Source organism: Astyanax mexicanus, chromosome 5 (genome assembly GCF_023375975.1).
Source record: "Astyanax mexicanus isolate ESR-SI-001 chromosome 5, AstMex3_surface, whole genome shotgun sequence".
Classification (NCBI taxonomy): Eukaryota; Metazoa; Chordata; class Actinopteri; order Characiformes; family Acestrorhamphidae; genus Astyanax; species Astyanax mexicanus.
In genome coordinates this window covers 25,241,663-25,260,486 of record NC_064412.1, presented here as the reverse complement: position 1 = coordinate 25,260,486, position 18,824 = coordinate 25,241,663, and the positions used below count along the sequence as shown (strand labels likewise).

Here is an 18,824-nt window from a genome sequence, read left to right as displayed (position 1 = left end):
TGTCTCAGAAAATGTTTATATTATTTAAGACCAATCAGTACTTTTGGCAGTGTTGGCAGTGTGGGCAGTGTGCCAAGTCCTGCTGGAAAATGAAATCCACATCTCCATAAAAGTTGTCAGCAGAGGAAAGCATGAAGTGCTGTAACACTGCAATGACTTTAGACTTGATATAAAACAGTGGATCAAAACCATCACTGATTGTGGAAACTTCACACTAGACCTCAATCAGCTCGGACTGTGTGTCTCTCCACTCTTCCTCCAGACTCTGCTCCCTTGATTTTCAAAATTAAAAGGCAAAATTTACTGATGATCAATGATAGTTTGGAGAGCCTTGTCATCTGCTTGTTCTGGATTTTCATTTCATTTTCCAGCAGGACTTGGCACACTGCCAAAAGTACCAGTTGGTATTATATAATAGTCAAATTTTTTGAAACACTGATTTTTGGGTTTTCATTGGCGATAATGTAAGCCATAATCATCAACAATAAAAGAAATAAACACTTGAAATAGATCACTCTGTGTGTAATACATCTGTATAATATAGGAGTAAATTACTGAAATAAAGTAAATTTTGTAATGATATTCTAATGTTTTGAGATGCACCTGTAGCATTAGCAGTAGCATTAGCCACAAAACGCAGTGCTAGCAGGACGTAAATGATAGCGCTACACTAAAAAACCCTGTGTGTTCCACGTAGCTTGTTTTAACACGGCAAACACGCAGATTACAGTCCAATATACTCGCCTATGAATGGTGAAAGAGCTAGCCATGCGGTTAGTGGCTAATGCTAAGGCTGCTGCACCCAGCCTTAGTGCTGGAGAAACTTCACTAAAAACTCACCTATATAGTGCTGAACTTCAGTGAAGTGGCTTTACTGCTCCTTAATACCTGACTGGTAGAATTCATACACAAGGCACACTGGATTATAAGTGCGCCTTATAGTCCAAAAAATATGGTCTAAATATAAACAACTACCCCCAAAGATAATAAAGGGTGTTGAAAATGAGAGAATAACAGGGGAGTTTAAAACACCAGCATGTTAAAAATACGTTAAAACACTTTAACTGTAATATATGTTACAGTGACTCAAGTATAGACCCACGATCTCTGTTAGATCTGAAGGTACTGCAGTTCTAAACATTTAATCTTCACAGTAGGTGGCCCTAATGTGTCTGTGCCTGACAGAAATCTGGATATAACAGCCATCATGCTGCCACAGAGCTGCAGGAGCTTCATATAAATATACCCATAGTAAATACTACACTAAAAATGCCTGGAGGAAAAAAAAACAGATCTGTGTGTTCACATGTTGCACTTCAGAGGATTCTGTCACACACCATATATGCATGTTTACTGATGTATGCATGTTTGAAATGAGACACAAAATAATCAGCATGCAAACACTGGAAAATGGAAATGGAAAGGAAGAGATAGACAGAGAGAGAGAAGAGAAACAGAGTTTCCTTACCTTCATCGGGGAGATATGTGAATGGGAGACGAAGCCGTGTACATTCTCAATCTGGGAGATGTTCTTCTCCGATACCTGCACCAACTCAGGGGGCTGTAGGTCCGCGGGCAGGCGTGGGGAGCTGTGCTCCGGAGGCGACGTGGTGTCCTCATCCTGATATCTGTATTTCTGAAAGAGAAAAGAACACCTGGTTACAAAGCAGAAATTTATAAATAAATAAATACATTTATAGAATATCTGTTACAGAGATACACACAAGTGCATCTTTATAGGAATCTACATAATTGAGTATTTGAACAAGGTAAGTGTGGTTGGCAATTGAGCTTTTGACCTTATTATCTTGTCATTTTAAAATGAGCTGAATAAAGCTTTAACAGCAGACAAAAGCACAACACCTCAGGTCACATTAAGGTGAAATAAGGTGCAAGTCATAGCCCACCCTTCCTCTACAAGCCTAATGTAATAAAAAAAAGAGAATGGTACATAGTGCTGGATGATATGCCCCCAAAAAATATCACAATATATTTCTTATAACTTCGGTTGATACGATATATAGAGTAACTTCGATATCAATATGAACAGTATAAAAGCCAGAGTCTATGGTGTACGTTATTTTTCGCACAATAAGGCGCACCAGATTATAAGGCACACTATCAATAAACGCCTATTTTCTGGTCTTATAGTGCAAAAAATATGGTACGTAATCACTCATTAATAGAACTGGGTGATACGGTAAATATACAGGGGTTGGACAATGAAACTGAAACACCTGTCATTTTAGTGTGGGAGGTTTCATGGCTAAATTGGAGCAGCCTGGTGGTCAATCTTCATTAATTGCACATTGCACCAGTAAGAGCAGAGTGTGAAGGTTCAGTTAGCAGGGTAAGAGCACAGTTTTGCTCTAAATACTGCAATGCACACAACATTATCTGTTACATACCAGAGTTCAAAAGAGGACAAATTGTTGATGCACATCTTGCTGGTGCATCTGTGACCAAGACAGCAAGTCTTTGGGATGTATCAAGAGACACGGTATCTAGGGTAATGTCAGCATACCACCAAAAAGGACGAACCACATCCAACAGGATTAACTGTGGACGCAAGAGGAAGCTGTCTGAAAGGGATGTTCGGGTGCTAACCCGGATTGTATCCAAAAAACATAAAACCACAGCTGCCTAAATCACGACAGAATTCAATGTGCACCTCACACTGTCCGTTGGGACAATAAATTATTGTGGTCTAAAACCAGGTGTTTCAGTTTCATTGTCCAACCCCTGTATATTGTATCAGAATATTTAAAGACATTGTTACAATACATAAAATGTATCAAAATATTTTGACACAGACAAAACGCATCAGCATTCCAAATTTATTTTCAGGAGTTAAGACTGTTTCAAGACTTACTTATTATATATAATCATCTTTCACCAGATTAAGACTACATAGCAAATAAATACACATTATAAAAGCCTAGACAGAAGTTAGTCTTATAATTGAGACCCTGCATTCTTATATGGAGACATGTATCCCGTATCATCTAGTGGCCACAAGACAACAATAAAATCAACAGGGAACTAGGAATCCCAGTCAAAAGTTTCTACAGCCAGTCTAGACTAAAACATGAGCCAGTTAAAAACTCCCATTCTCAAAAATAATTTTCAAATGTAAGAACAAACTACTGTCCTCATATGAGGGCATTCTTTTTTGCAAAAACCTCTTCCTGTACAAAAGTTTTGTTTTTGTACTTGATAGGTCCTACTAATCTTAAATTATCCTAAAAGCTAGGAGAATTTAAAAATGCACATCAAGCAATCAATGCATCAATGCAAATCAAGCTGGAACTTGATTTTCTCCTCTACCTCCCTCTCTCTCTCTCTCTCTCACACAAAGATTACAGCTTTAAGTTATTGATTTAACTGTAAAGTATTCTTTAAGGGATATGATAGTGCAAATATATATTCTCATCATTTTATTTAGGGAAAAATAACCAGCACTTAAACACAGACCTGAACGCTACAAAACCCCAATCCTAATCTCTGTCCCACCGAAAAGAGACGTGTAAAGATCAAAGAGGTCTCACAGTGCGAACTCTGTGAAACACACACACACACTGATGATGAATGTCATCAGATCAAACTGAACGTTTTCTTGCGTGCTGGGTCTGCAGCCTGACCTGATTTGCTTTGTTCGCAGGGAGCCCAGGTGTATACACAGCACGCCGCTAAACGCTGTACATTTTACAAGCTGCACTCTGACAATACAGAGAAAAGACCGGCCCAGAGATACCAGCAACAAAACCGATACAACAGAGAAGAGCAAACAAACGAAGCTGCGCTGCTGTGTGTTCTTCTCATTCTTTCATCTGTTAACCAGCTAACAATGGCCTGCAAATCCAATCTAAAGCCCTATCCGGACGGGATTAGTTTCTCAGAACTTTTTCTAAGACGTCCTCTGAGAAACTTACAGGATGAATTACCTACTGTTTTTCACTGAACTCTGTGGTCCTCCTGTAATTTTAGTCCTGTCCGGATTCCCATCTCCGAGTTTCATCACCTCGCGTTTAATAAAATAGTTATTTGTACACTGCCACACACATAATTACACTTTGGGCACACATCTCAACGGAGATCCACGTAAATACAACAGTGAGTGGAAATGGAGGAGCTACTGAATGTGATGTCATGTGACTAAGAAACCCTAAAAACTCACTGGTCCTCCTGTTTTTTAGTTGCAGTCCGGATGCAAGAGTTTTATCTCTGAGTAGAAGTATTAAATATTTTTTACAGATGTCCCCCTGAGAAACTAATCCCATCCGGATAGACAATTTTACCCAAAGAGCTAACTTTAGCGGGGTAATTTACTACCACCACTAGCATAATAGAGCTAAGAATTTTGGACACTAAAACGTACATATAGTGTCACTGTCCAATAAAAAACATGTATCTTCAAAACAGCAACTTTACAGGACAGAGATAAAACCTTTTGTAATTTTAAATGGAAGTCAATGTAAAAAGAGTTTATTTCAGGTCATTTTGGAGAATTTCTATTGGTCCATTCATTAAGAAATTTTAACACAGTGTATAGAACAAATTTTGTGTTCAAATTTTGCAGTAAATTAAAAATGGACAAAAATTGAGACACTTGTTTTTCATTGGATAGTGACTATATTCACTGATCAGCTACAGAGTAAGATTCTTCGTCATTTGACACTGTGTGTCAATCTGGCAACCTGTGTGAGCTTCATGTCTGGGGAGGAGCAGGTGGGGCAGAAAACACTATCCAGTTTTTGGAAATTATACTCCTGTAGCCATTTCACACACTCATTCGTATTCATTACTGATTAAAACATTAAAGAAACAAGGTTAGTAATCTTATCAACCAGTAATCTTATAAACCAGTTTATCTTACTTTTAAAGACACACTATATTGCCAAAAATAATCGCTCACTCATCCAAATCATTGAACTCATATTCCAATCACTTCCACAGCCACATTTATGAAACCAAGCACCTAGTCATGCAGACAGCTTCCACAAACACTGGTGAATATTCATAGGAGTGACCGGCCTACTAAAATTACTCCAAAAGGGCATGGACATCTCATCCAGGAGGTCCCAAAGAGCCCAGAATAACATCTAAAAGAACTGCAGGCCACACTTTCCTTGGTTAAGGTCAGTGTTAATTACTCAATAATAAGAAAGAGACTGGGTACAAATAGTATCCATAGGACATTTCCAATGCAAAAAAAACAACTGCCATATCACAACTGTTGTATGATAAAATTTAAGTGCAGGTGGAAAAAAAAAATCTAACAGTGTAAGATATAACACACGTGTCAGAGCGACGCGGCAGCATCTGGATGGCATAAATAAAAGCCGGGGAGCGCAGGGCAAGCCTGGCCTTCCCACAGGAGGCAGCTAAAAGCAAGTGGAGAAGAAATTCCCTGATGGATGACCATGGTACACTGCTGAGAAGGGAAATACTGCATTAATGAGCCAAGCCCCCCACATCCTCCCTACTGCACAGTCATCACAGTGACCCCAATCTGCCATGCAAGGGTCTGAAACATTACACACTTTAAAAACCCAGGAGCCCACAAGAAACCCCAAATTATTCAGCACCACCATTCAGCCATATCCGCTGCTTCACAAAGGTTTAGAATCAATGCTGCTTTTTTTTTTTTTTTTTTGTAAAAAGTTATGTATGTACTGAACTAACATTTCACACACCCGCTCGAATTTATTACTGATCATCACACCAAAGGAATTAGTGCTGGGCGGTATGGCAAAAAATGCACATAACTGTATTTTTAAAGATTTTGACAGTTTCACAGTATATCAAGGTTTTATTATTATTATTATTTTATTTGAATGTTTTTGCATTACTGGGCTTTAATATAGGTTTGTGAGATACTCTACTGTTAGGAGGTCATATAATATAAAACACCAAAGCTTTAAATTGAGGCTTTGATCACTATTGGGTTTACTTTGTCCCACAAAATTACACAATATATAAAGAAATGAGACTTCATCAGCAGAAAGAAAAACAGCTGAAGAATAGATAAGACACTTTACCAAAACAATTGGTACACCACAGTAATATAAAATAAACTGGTTGTTGTCTTATTGGCAAGATTAGAATACATTACTTTACTCTCCTTTTGTCCCACCAGGTGTGAATGAGTCACAATAGCCATTCAAAACCAGGAGAGAGGAGCAGTAATATGTATTATATATGTCTGTTTAATTGAGTCAGATGACATTATGTCTGTAGTAAAACTAACAAATAAAAACAACAGTAATGGAAAAAAGAAAGGGCTAACAATTTCAGTTTGGGGTGGCTGACAAGATTTAGAACAGTTGGGGGAAAAAGTTAGTCAAAAGTCCTTTGTAGCAATTATTTTTTTAACTTCTACTGAACATCTACTTTTAATTTGTTTCGCATTAGACCAATGTTTGACTATGGTTTGACTCCACAGGGCTGCACATGCTTCTTTGATGGTGCTGTTATGGTGGTATGAGAGAAATTCATACCGGTTCTAGTTTCCCCTCTAGTAAACTGTATTAACTGGTATACCGCCCAGCACTATGCTACAATTTTTTGGAACATATATCATCTAAAACAAATTAAAATAAATGTTTGTTTATTTGGAGTTGACTACAAAAATCGATCACTAGAGTGATGCAAAAGACACATTGATTTGCGAATTAAGAGTGTCCAAACCAGCTGTGCAAATCTGAGCAGTGGTTTTTGGTTGTCCAGACTATCCAAAATCAATCTGGTAGAGCTGGGCGATATGGCCTAAAATAAAATCTTCTATTTTTTTTTTTTAATCCGATTTTCAATTTTAATAGATTTTTCCCCCTACTAAATATCAAACTACAGATGATAAAGAAATGGATATAAATATGTTTTAATTTTGTTTTCACTTAAATTTCCCCTTTGTGGTTAAAGTGCAACCAGAAACAACCAATTGTAAAAACTATTTTTAACAGAGAGAACATCTAGTAACTTTTAGAAAGCTTTCTAAAAGATAGTTTAGGTACTGACACAATGCACCGTAAAATAAAAAAATAAATAAATACATAAACACTCCCTCAAAAAACAAATAGAAATAAATAAAATGGTGCCCTTTTTGATAAAACAAAAAAGAAAAAAAAAGGGCGGGGCGTGCACGAGACAGAGGGAGGGGCTGGGGTGTTCACGCGAGAGGGAGGGGCTAAGCTCACTCTGAACTACGGGAGCCCACAGGGGAGCGTCGGTGGTGGAAATTAAAACTCATACATCATCCTTAACTGTAAATTCGAATCAATCGCCCAGCTCTACAATCTGGATACAATGCATAAAATTACAAAAATCAGATTTGGGCTGGCAAACTGAACATGGTCATAGTGTCTGGAACTCAATTAGCTTTTACCATCACTGTGGCCTGTCACCACTGACCTCTGTTATAACCACAACCAGTCACAGGCCTAACGTCTTCTCAGCCTCAAAGTATCTACATCTGCTGCTCAGATACGCTCTAAATGTGTGCAAGCCAACAGAAAGCTTTCCCCTCACAAACGAAAAAGAAGCCGGGTGCCCTCTGGAGCAGCGCTGAATAAACAAACTGGGTCACCACATACAAGTGAAATGCAGAGCTCCAAGTCCGAATCAGAATAGGTCTTTTCAGCAGCAGGTCTGACAGCATGGAGCAGCTCCAGAGGCCCAGACTGAGTGGATTAATCTCACTGCCATTCTGCAGCATCTCAGGGCACCACTCCCAACTTCCTCTCCTCCACGTGCTGAGAAGCCTGCCTGCAGTTAGCTAGCAAACCATACTTCAACTGGCAAAGCCCCACAGTACACAAACTTACAACCAGCCGGCCTACAAGGGCTTTAAAACTCATCTTTACAATGCCAGAAAACACATTATCACCCTCTTTTTAGAATGTACTCTACTGTACCTGCAAGGATGCCTAAAAAAACGGCAAAACTGGCAAAATAAAAAACGTTACCTCTTACATCCTGGATTAACCTCTTCCAGACACTCCCCTGTGGTGGAAGCATAACACGGAAGCTAAGAGCTTCTTTCCTAGAGCTGTAGCGCTTCTTAACCATAGTTAAACACCTCACACTTTGCTGTATTATCAAATTTCACTAAATGGAACTGAACTGAACCATATTTTTTGTATATATTAGTGTGTGCATAAATGTTTAGTCAGGATTCAAATGATACACAGCATTCATATAAGTTCAAGTACAGATATTTCTATTCCATTTCAGGTTTTTAATATTTTTAGTACTTTAACTTTAACTATTAATCTATTAAATCTTTATTGTCATTTTATCTCTAGGTGTAATACCTGTAAACCTGTTTGTGTGTTTGTTACAGGTAAATTCCTAGAATAAGAATAAAGATTCTGATATTGAATGGATGCATTGGTGCGTTGGGTCAGCTCATTACACCAGGTCAGCAGCACAGACAGAGCATTAGTTTAATCAATGCAAACTTTCATTCCACTTAAAGATACTGATGAGTAATTGTTCATTGCAGCAAATGCAACTGAGGTAAATGTAATTTCTCTCTAATTTACTTTCACACTGGTGTGACTGGGCCTGAAGGCATTCGTTGTGAATTCCTGTCTGGTCTGCATCTTTTTATATGGGCTGTCATGTTAAAGACACAGCTGCTCTAAATCAGAACATCAGCTAAAAGCATGTGTGACTACAGGACCAGAATTGAGAGCCACTGCCATCAAGCTTTCCAGCCAGTTGTGCCAATAGTTTCTAGATGTGATGGAATTCTGCTGTGGGTCATGGAAGTGACTGCAACAATTGAATAATTTGAATACTTTAGGTAATAGTGTGTGTGTGTGTGTGTGTGTGTATACAGCTCTAAAAAAAAAAAAAGCCACTCCAGTTTCTGAATCAGTTTCTCTGATTTTGCTATTTATAGGTATATGTTTGGGTAAAATTAACATTTTAGTTTTATTTTATAAACTACAGACAACATTTCTCCCAAATTCCAAATAAAAATATTGTCATTTAGAGCATTTATTTGCAGAAACTGAGAAATGGCTGAAATAAAAAAAAGATGCAGAGCTTTCAGACCTCAAATAATGCAAAGAAAACAAGTTAATATTCATAAAGTTTTAAGAGGTCAGAAATCAATATTTGGTGGAATAAACATGGTTTTTAATCACAGTTTTCATGCATCTTGGCATGTTCTCCTCCACCAGTCTTACACACTGCTTTTGGATAACTTTATGCCACTCCTGGTGCAAAAAATCAAGCAGTTCAGCTTTGTTTGGTTTCTTGTGATCATCCATCTTCCTCTTGATTATATACCAGAAGTTTTCAATTTGGTATAATCAAATATTTAGAGATGCATGATCAATAATGGCTTTTTTTTTATCAGCCAATTTGGTAGATACTTCAAACTGCTGGTGGTGCTACAACAATAGGCAGACACTGGCAATGCTACTTCAAAATCCACAGATTTAAGCTGGTTCGAGTCCCGGTCTTGCAGCTTGCCATCAGATGCCGGAGCACAATTGGCACTGTTTCCCCTGGTCACTCCTACGGTGATGTTGATCAGCAAAAGGTGTCTGTGAACTGATGTATAGGAACAAAGTCGCTGCGTTTTTTCTCTGAGCATGCTGACTACTAGGCAATGCTGCATCAGCCGCAGTTCATAAAGATTACAATGTGCAAAAGCCTGCAGGACGTGTAATGTCAGGTGCAATGCCAATTTATTCTTTTTTTTTCTACTATTTTGCTGCTTCATACAAAAGGCTGATTAAAAGATATATGTATGATATTTCTCAGTTTCTGACAATACTCAAATGCAGAATTACAGAATCTTACTATTACACAGTGTTCCTTCAGCTTCATAGTATAGTGTGCTCACTTGTATCCTTATTAAACTATTGTCTTCCATCTGTGTAAACCCACATCAACTTATAAACTAAAAAAATATAAAGAATCACATGGTTCCTGCTTGTAAATGCCACTATACTGGCTGTTCAAATGATACCTGACATACAAATGATATTTCCCTAGATTTCACTATTACAGAGTCAAATTCTGCAATGATTAATGGCAAACAGTTTGCAAAGTATTTGTCAGTCCTCTAAGCTCCCTGTAAAAACTGAGAGAGTACACTCAGTGTCTGAGGCCAATAACTGGAGATGTTGGGTCTACAAGCATTTATCTTCTGCTGCAACAAGTCAGCTGACAGCCAGACAGAGGGCACACGCAGGTTCTGACAGCAGCCATCGGTCTGTTCAATGGTCTGCTGTTGATGGTCACGGCCACCTCGCTGCTTCAGCTGTAGATTTGAGCTTGTTAGATCACCTTTCACACTGTGGCCAGCACAGCTTGGTGGGAAGTGAAGTGAAAGGAGCAATATAAGGACAGAGATGCTATTACACTGCTGAGTGCTCCAGCGCCCCAGCTCCAGCCCCCCCGGCTGCTCCCTCTGAGGGGCAAGCTTGCTGGGATAATGAGCTGCAGCCTGGGTCAATACTCTCACTTTGAGCCTCTTCAGCCAACTTGAGTACGACCCTTCACTCAGGCTCTCAGCTTCAAAAAATTGTCCTGATCATTAGGAGAACCATGACTCTTGAGAGCTGTACAGTAGGAAAACATTAAGCCAGCGTCTATTTGCTAAAGAAGGTGAAGAGTGGACAGTTAGAAATTAGCTTTTCATCAACTCAGAAAAGAAATACAAAAATCTATCAAAAAAGAAAAATCAAGAAATTTGAAAATATCAAGTGCAGTTGCAAAAGTCAATAAAAAACAAATGATAAAACTGGCTCTCATCAGGTTGCACAGAATAAGTTCATCAGAGTGACCAGCCTCAGATAAAACAGCACCCCAAATAAAAGCCCACAGTATTTTGCTTTATTTAACACTTTTAAGTTACTACATTATTTCTTATGTGTTCCTTTACAGTCTGAATGACTTCAGAATTCAATTACAATGTAGTATTTATTTACATACTTTTTAAAATTAAAATATGTACTTAAATACATACTAAATGTATTGTTTTGGAACAACTTATGGGAACTTAAGTGTATTTCAGTTGTAATTAACGCTATATTAAAACACATAATAAAAGCATTAAATCGTGCTTTTGAGTGTTACTTTCATACAACTTCTGCAAACTTGAAGTATATTGTAAATATACAACTTTGCATATTGATGCACATAATGCGTACACTTTAATGACACTGGAAAAATATATATATACTAAAGTGAACTTTAAGCAGTATTTAATGCCACTATTTTCTATTAACAATGTATAATTTAAAGCATATTGCTTCAAAATACATTTTATGGAAATACAGAGAAAGTATATTTAATGTGTATCGTCATAAAGTACATTAAATTGAAAATGTAGCATTAATAATATTCTTTACCTAATTTGAACATGCTTTTAATGCTCTTAAGTATACTTAATTTTCACAAGGGTGGTGGAGCTGTGGAGTGAGCAAGAGTGTCTTTGTTTTCTCATTTATAGTATAACAGAGTAGAAAAGGAGAAAAGATGGTCAAAAATTGCTAAAGCAATTAAATAAAATAGATAATAAAATAAAGGAAATAATCTCAGAAAGAATGTAGTTGCAGTCTTGCAAATAGTGACCCTGCAAGATCTCCAGTCTTCTGCAAAATCTCAGCCTGCGACTAAATATCTCTGACTTGTCTTTGTCTAGTGCAGACCTGGGCATTGTACGGCCTGTTGGTACTGTTGGTAAATTATAAGGGAATAGTTAAAACTTGTGTGCACGTCTTAGCAGTGTATAACGGTAGCCGCATGCACAGCGGAGCTAGAGGAGTGGAGGCTCGCGCTGTATGTTTCCAGTAATAATACTGAAAAATAAGACAAGAGTTTGGAGTCCTATAAAACAGGAAAATCAAAGGGTCATTATATCACACCACTAAAAAATGTATTGTGTCGTTGTAATGTTTCATTTACTGTTTTTTTAATAGAAAAGGTTTATATATAGCAAGTTTATATATATATATATATATATATATATATATATATATATATATATATATATATATATATATATATATATATATATATATATTCGGCAGAACCAAGTTAAGTATATTAGTCTGGCCCTCTAAAACCATTCTAATTTCTTATGTGGCCCCTTGGGAAAATTAATTGCCCACCTCTGGTCTAGTGTATGGTTAGCATTAGTCGACTACAAAAATAGTCATTAGTTGCAGACCTAGTAATGTTTTAAAGGCTATGAGGCGTTCATTAAACTTTGTCTAAACTTTTCACTGGTACTGTAAAAGTTCCAGCTGAAGCTGTCTGTGTGTTTCAAAAACCACAGCCAGGTCTTCTCTAAACAATGACGCACCAGTCTGTACACTCAGGAAAGCAGCACGCTGCTTACTAAGATGAAGACTGGCAGGTAGACTACTGTACAGACACTGAAGCACAGCGAATACTCAGTCCAGCCTCCTCTCTCTCTCTCTCTCTTTCTCTCTCTCTCTCTCTCTCTCTCTCTCTTTCTCTCTGAAGTGTGCTGGGTGTGCAGCCTCGTCTCGCTCAGGTGCTATAAAGCTGTCAGTTCTTGTCTGTTTATCCGGCAGGAAGCATACAAAGAGCCGCTGTAGTCTATTAGACACGCTTCACATTAAGAGGACTGAGGAGGGCTGAGGAGGGTTGGGGAAGGTTCTCTACACTGTCAATGCGCTCTCTGCCACACAGATACCCAAACGCTACACACACGATCCACTTACAGCGGAACCCCTTCAAAGCCCTGCTGCACACTTCACCACTAAATAAACCAACAGTAAAGATAAGAACACAAAATCATACAAACAAACTCACCAATGAGACTACAGGAAGCTGAGGCAGGCTATTATAGCTAGGAGTGTCAATGTCAATTTTTTTTTATATTGTGAACAATATTATACCCTAAAATATCATGCCATATCATCCATCCCATTTCCCATTATATATAGATAATAGGGATATTAGGAGTGCATTATTATTAGCATCATAACATTATGGATCAATGACTTCTGTTAGAAATCTGATAAAATTCCTGTATTTTTAATATCTCACAGGGTTCATACACCTTTTTTAAGGTACAATTCAAGCACTTTCCAAGCATTTTCAAGGCCCATTTTCAAGTTTTTCCAGCACCTTTCACCTGGTAAATTAATGATAACGGTGATATCTCAAAACTGTGATTCAGCGATATTCAATATGTCAGCGTCCTCCGATCTCCGGGGCTTGTATCACAGCTTATTGCGTAGAACAACCCGCTCGGCAGCACTGTTAACCCGGCTTTTGGCTTTTAGCACAGCTATCTCCAGCCGCATATATATATATATATATATATATATATATATATAAATTGTATGTGTAATCTGGATTATTACTATTATTATTTAGATAAATCCAAAGGTTGGCTTTTAGCATAGCTAGCTAACTCTCCTGCGGTCCATGTTTAAAAAAAAAAAAAAAGCAGATGTGCAAAAAGAACCGGAATTTGTAGACAGACATACATGGAGGCGCAATCGAAGCCTTTTTTATTTTACACGCTGCAGTTTTTTTAAGCAAACTTATTTAGTCAGATAGTTATTTGTTGTAAAGAAAATGCAGTTACAATTTCAAGCATTTTCAAGCACCTTCTCCAAAATTCCAGCACTTTCCAGGCCTGGAAAACAGAACGTTAAAATTCAAGCATTTTCCAGGATTTCAAGCACCCGTACGAACCCTGATCTTACTTAGGGGTGTGCAGTATTATATTGTATGTAATAATAAATTTTTTTGTATTTTCTTGCGGTGTATAGTGTATTTTTGAAATATTTTTTAAATAGTGTTTTGTCATATCGCCAAGAGTATCGTTATCGTGAAAATACCATGAAATATCGTGATGATATTTAGGGCCATATCACCCACCCCTAAATATAACGTATTCTATTAAACAATAGAAGAAGAAAAATAACTGGTGTTGTGCTAAAATCAGGCTTCCCTCTGCGTGCTCAGATGCCATGCAGAAGTATGAATGCAAATTCTGAACAGTGATTTCTGTATTTAAATTTGATTTAGTCTTAAATCGAGCAGTCATTCCAATTTATTTGTGATAAAGCAATCAGAAGGTGTGCACTGAGTATGAAAATAAACCCATCAATTAAACACTATTCTTTAGAAAGTGTTACAAAAGACCCACAAATTAACTGTTACATAATTTTGAACAATTTAAAATGAATTGCACCCATAGACATAGACAAAAAGGCATCATCAAAATCCGATGAAGAGAAAGTGGTGTGTTGTTTCTTAGGGGAGAACCGTCAACACAAGAAACAGGTATTTACAGAAGCACAGTGAGCACTCTGAACCGTATCCCATTTGAAGCGACAGCACGTGCACTGTGGAAGCGTCTGACTGTGGCCTTTTACTGCTGCCTTCAACAGAATACAGCGTAAGCAAAACCCGGCCTGGGATCATTAAATCCACTCCGCAGTTTCTCTCAGCCCAGAAAAAAAAGTATGACATCTCGACAGACAGAGTGCTGTCTGTCTGCAGAATTAAAATAGTTTCTGCTTCTCGCTCCTGTAAGAAACTCAGGCTAGCCTCCTTCCTCCTGCCTCTGCTGCAAAGCCCAAAATTAGACTCCCAGAGCGCAGACTGCTAATCCCACTTAACAGTCAGGAAACGGGCAATTTATCCATTCTGTGCTTCAATACACAGTGGAACAGAGACGGCACACACAGTTCTGACTTCTCTGTAATAGTAAAATGTGTATGTGGGAAAGAGAGAGACAAAGAGAGAGAGACAAAGAGAGAGGCTGAGAGTCTTCAGCACAGTGACACTGTTTCGACAGTTTGGAAGAAAATGAAGCGAAAGAAAGCTGCAGCTTTCTCCATAGGTAACTTGCTGATTTTCGTTTATGCTAACCGGACAAAGATCAGCGTTAATAAACAGCCCAATCAACTGTGAAGAATCATTCACATCTGAATCGAGATGCATCCAAGAACTAAAAATATCTCCTCTGCATAATGCCTGCAATCACTGCAGAAAAAGTTAAATATATGTGGATGACAACAATTTGTTTAAAGAATTGAGGAACAACTTCATTGACCTCTTTAGGGCAGGGATCTACAAGTAAATCATTTTATAAAAACACTCCTTAAAAACGTACGTATTATATTTCACCCACATCGCTAAATACAAATATCCACTGTATACTTTAAGCTGGGAATTAATAATTTTTTTAAAAACATAATCAGTCTACTGTACTAATCTGCACTAATTCGTCTACATAATCAATATATTAAAAAAAACTAATACGCTCATAAACAATCTGCTCTGACACCGATTACCAATCATGAGGGTCCCTGTGGCTGCACAGTTTCTGGAGTTCGAAATCAGGAATTAAACAGAAATGTGTGAAAGTGTTACATTTTGTGAGTTTATTTTCCAACTTAGACTACAAGTTGAGTTTCAGAGTTTATTCAAAGGTGCTGAGGAGCGTGACTGAACTCTCTAATGAGCGTGTCCCCCAATCCCAGCTTACCATCAGTGTGAAATCTTGCCCACCAGGGCTTCTTCCATGGGGTGTTTCACTATGTTTTATATGATGGTTGTTTGCCTAGTCGACGTGTTGTTGACTATAAGAGCAGGTTACCATCTGCACTGTAAAGTGTGACAAAGTGCTGGCAATGACCTAAGAACTGCAATGCAGGATTAAAGTTGCCATGCATTGAAAATATTCTCTGGCATACTCCTAAATGATCCAGGGTTTTAAAATATTACAATGTTTTTTAATAATGTCAGTTTAATAACACATATTTTTGCTGTAAAGAGTTTATGGTAAAATTAACTCTAGCTGAGAGCTGTATTTTAATCTAGATGGGATAAATATTTTAACTCCCACAACAGTTCAGATTTAACTCCTGAACAGAGTTAAAAGGCCAGCTCCCAGAAAAGAGTTACTTTAACTGTCACAGAGTGTATTTGATGGTCACGCATATACACTTAAAATGAGCTGATATTAACTCTCAGGGAGTTTATTCCAAAAAACAGAATTGGCTGTGTGTAGAACATTAAAGTTTTATCACTGGTTTTATTACTTAAAGAGGACATGAAACATTTCAGTTTGTAAGTTTCTAAGGGATTAAATATAATGGAATTTATTGGGGGGGGGGTTATATAAAATGTTTACACACTAAATTTTAATATATTATATTTATGTTTGCGCTAGGGCGCCGCCATGTTGCTCGTGCAGCACTGGTGACGTCACGAGGTTGGTTGGTGAATAGCCCAGGTACAAAGCTAGCGTAAAAGAGCTTGTTGTTTGTGAAGATTATGGATGAAGACAAAGCTGAACTAGGCTAACGTGTACCATTTACTCAGAGATCTTTCCTGCAGAAACCTGAGCAGAACGTTTTAGATGCTTTTCTGAGCGCGAGACGTTTTGGAGGTGTCTATTCTCTCTGCGTGGAGCCGTGCAGAAACCCTGCAGCGCGTCCACAGCAGGTACTGCCATCCCGTTAACTAGCTTGTTCATATCCATTTAGCTATTTAACATGTAAAGTCCAGAGTCCATTAAGACTGAATGAAACGAACATGATGTAAGTGGATATTGAAACACCAAGGCACTGTTTGGTTGATAAACCGTTCAGTTGGGAAGTTAGAAGGCTTACTGGGTACTTAGCTTCATCTAGTTAGTGTTAGTTAGTTAGCTAGCGTTGGCTAGCTATGGTAAGATAGCTAGCTAAGTAGCCAGCTATGTTATCTTTTAACTGTCAGCTTATCTAGACTTTCGGTAAGTTACCTCTCTCTGCTCTGCTGGGTGAGCGCGTTGTTTGGCTCGTTCCTTGCGGCTCACAGGTGCTGCTGTTAAAGTACCTCCAGTCGGACAGTCTGTTCATCCCAGTTGTTCAGAGGAAAAATTAAAACGGAGGAAAAAAGCCTCGGACTGCAGCTTATTTGTCCGGCACTAATGCTCCCGACTCAAACCCTTCTCGCCTTCTTCGCCACTAACTCTTAGCATTGCAGCTAACCGGAGGATTCTCATGTCCCATTTAAGTTTAAATTAGACTGATTTAAATCAAGCAACACAACCCACAATACATAGCTAATTTGATGGCAACAGTTCCCTTCAGAATAGACACTTTATGCAAATGTCTAATGTAAAATGCAGCATCAGCTGTGCGTGTCCACATTCTCCAAACTTTGACAAAATGAAAGTAGTTAAAAAATATCACAATATTTTATTCTAACTGTGCATTATCTTAAATAAAAAACAACTGCTAACATTAGAAACACCATGCTTTTTATATAGAAGCACAATGTCCATTCCCACAAGTTTCAAATGGACAAAATCCACTGTGCAAAATATTGTTAAGAAGCAAGAAAAAAAGAATGCACTGGTTAGATCACTAATCTCAATCTAAAAGGGACTGGTAGGCCAAGAAAACATCCTGATCTGCAGAAGAAGAAGAGCGAGAGAGAGAGAGAATATTGTGCATGGTGGTCCTTTGCTGAATAAAGCACCGCCCCCCCCCTCCGCCTTTGTGCGTGCCTTTGTTACATCATAAGCTCGGGGCAAGTGTAACGTAATCTCCTCACACACTTCTACGGGATACCCCACGGACGGCAGCAGGAACTGAGACGCTCCACTGGCCACAGTGAGCTAAGAGCCTGCAGTTAATCGATTATAACAACATGTAAGAAGAGCAGAGAAACACGCAAGAGAAAGACTCAGACAGACAGACAGACAGACAGACAGGCAGACATTTGCGTTGTATTCAAATGTTATTATCAGGCCAATTAAATGCTCAAGTTAATTAACAGAAAACACAAAAGCAGAAACATGAAAAAACACTTCTAAAAATCACCAAAATGCACACTTTTAGGATATTTGAGGAACTATTGACTATCAGATGCACCAACGTTACCCTTTAAAGATCTTTAATAATTGATAAATGCATTTATCAAAACATTGTTTCATTTGATTACTTTGAATTTAAGATATTGATGATTACTTAACATTAAAGGAAAATACTCCTAGAACCCTAGTGTACACCCTGTACAAGGCACGTCACAATTATCACTGCTATCTTACACCCTCTCTATTTTCAAGCTTTGTGCTAGTGCTGTTAAAATAGCATCGCACGTACAACCCTGCTTGTTGTGCAAATCCAGCATTTACATAAACAATAAACAGAATAAAGAATAAAATAATATTGCTGTTCCCTTAAATAAACTGCTGGCGTTCCTTTACAGCAGGGGTCACCAATCCAGTCCAGAAAGGGCCGCTGTGGTTGCGGGTTTTCATTCCAACCAGGCACGGGCACACCCTCTATGGGTGGCCACCTGTTTGGGGACTGAGACTGAGGCTGATTGAACAGGTGGAATCAGGTGTGCCACAGCTTTGTTGTAATGAAAGCCTGCACCCACACCGGCCCAATGTGGACAAGATTGGTGACCCCTGCTTTACAGCATGAACAAGCAGGTCAGTTTCCTTTGTTGTTAAAATATCAATGCTCCAAAGTCAAAGTGCGGCTGATTCTTAAAGGGAATGACTACTGGCACACTGATTGGCTTATTTCAAATTGCCCCCAAAACACACCCATGATTAATTAAGAGAATTGAAGCATTTGGAGCTGTGCAAGGCATATTTTTTGCACACTCGAGATACCAAGGACACACAGACATGCACTAAATCACACTGGACGATCTGCAATTGACCCGTGCGCTATAGATCGCTAAAATATGTCCCCTAATGTTAGTGTCAGTACCTCCATTTGGAAGAAAAACTAATGTTAGAAGTATCACATTCTCACTGATATATGACAAGAATTAATTTCTCTGAATCGCAAAGAGTCAGTGAA

At 38.3% G+C, this 18,824-nt stretch overlaps 2 protein-coding genes across 18 annotated transcripts in view; one reads left to right on the top strand and one right to left on the bottom strand.

Moving 5' to 3' along the window:
- The window catches only part of LOC111195860 (G2/M phase-specific E3 ubiquitin-protein ligase-like), a 675,934-nt gene that overhangs the window by 2,502 nt on the left and 654,608 nt on the right, over positions 1-18,824 (top strand). The gene's annotated exons all lie outside the window — the stretch shown is intronic.
- The window catches only part of dlg1a (discs large MAGUK scaffold protein 1a), a 187,068-nt gene that overhangs the window by 108,084 nt on the left and 60,160 nt on the right, over positions 1-18,824 (bottom strand). For all 17 annotated transcript variants that reach the window (XM_022675135.2, XM_022675138.2, XM_022675141.2 and 14 more), the window contains one exon: positions 1,469-1,636. In XM_022675135.2, coding sequence (XP_022530856.2) covers positions 1,469-1,636 — 168 coding nt within the window. The remainder of the gene's footprint in view (positions 1-1,468; positions 1,637-18,824) is intronic.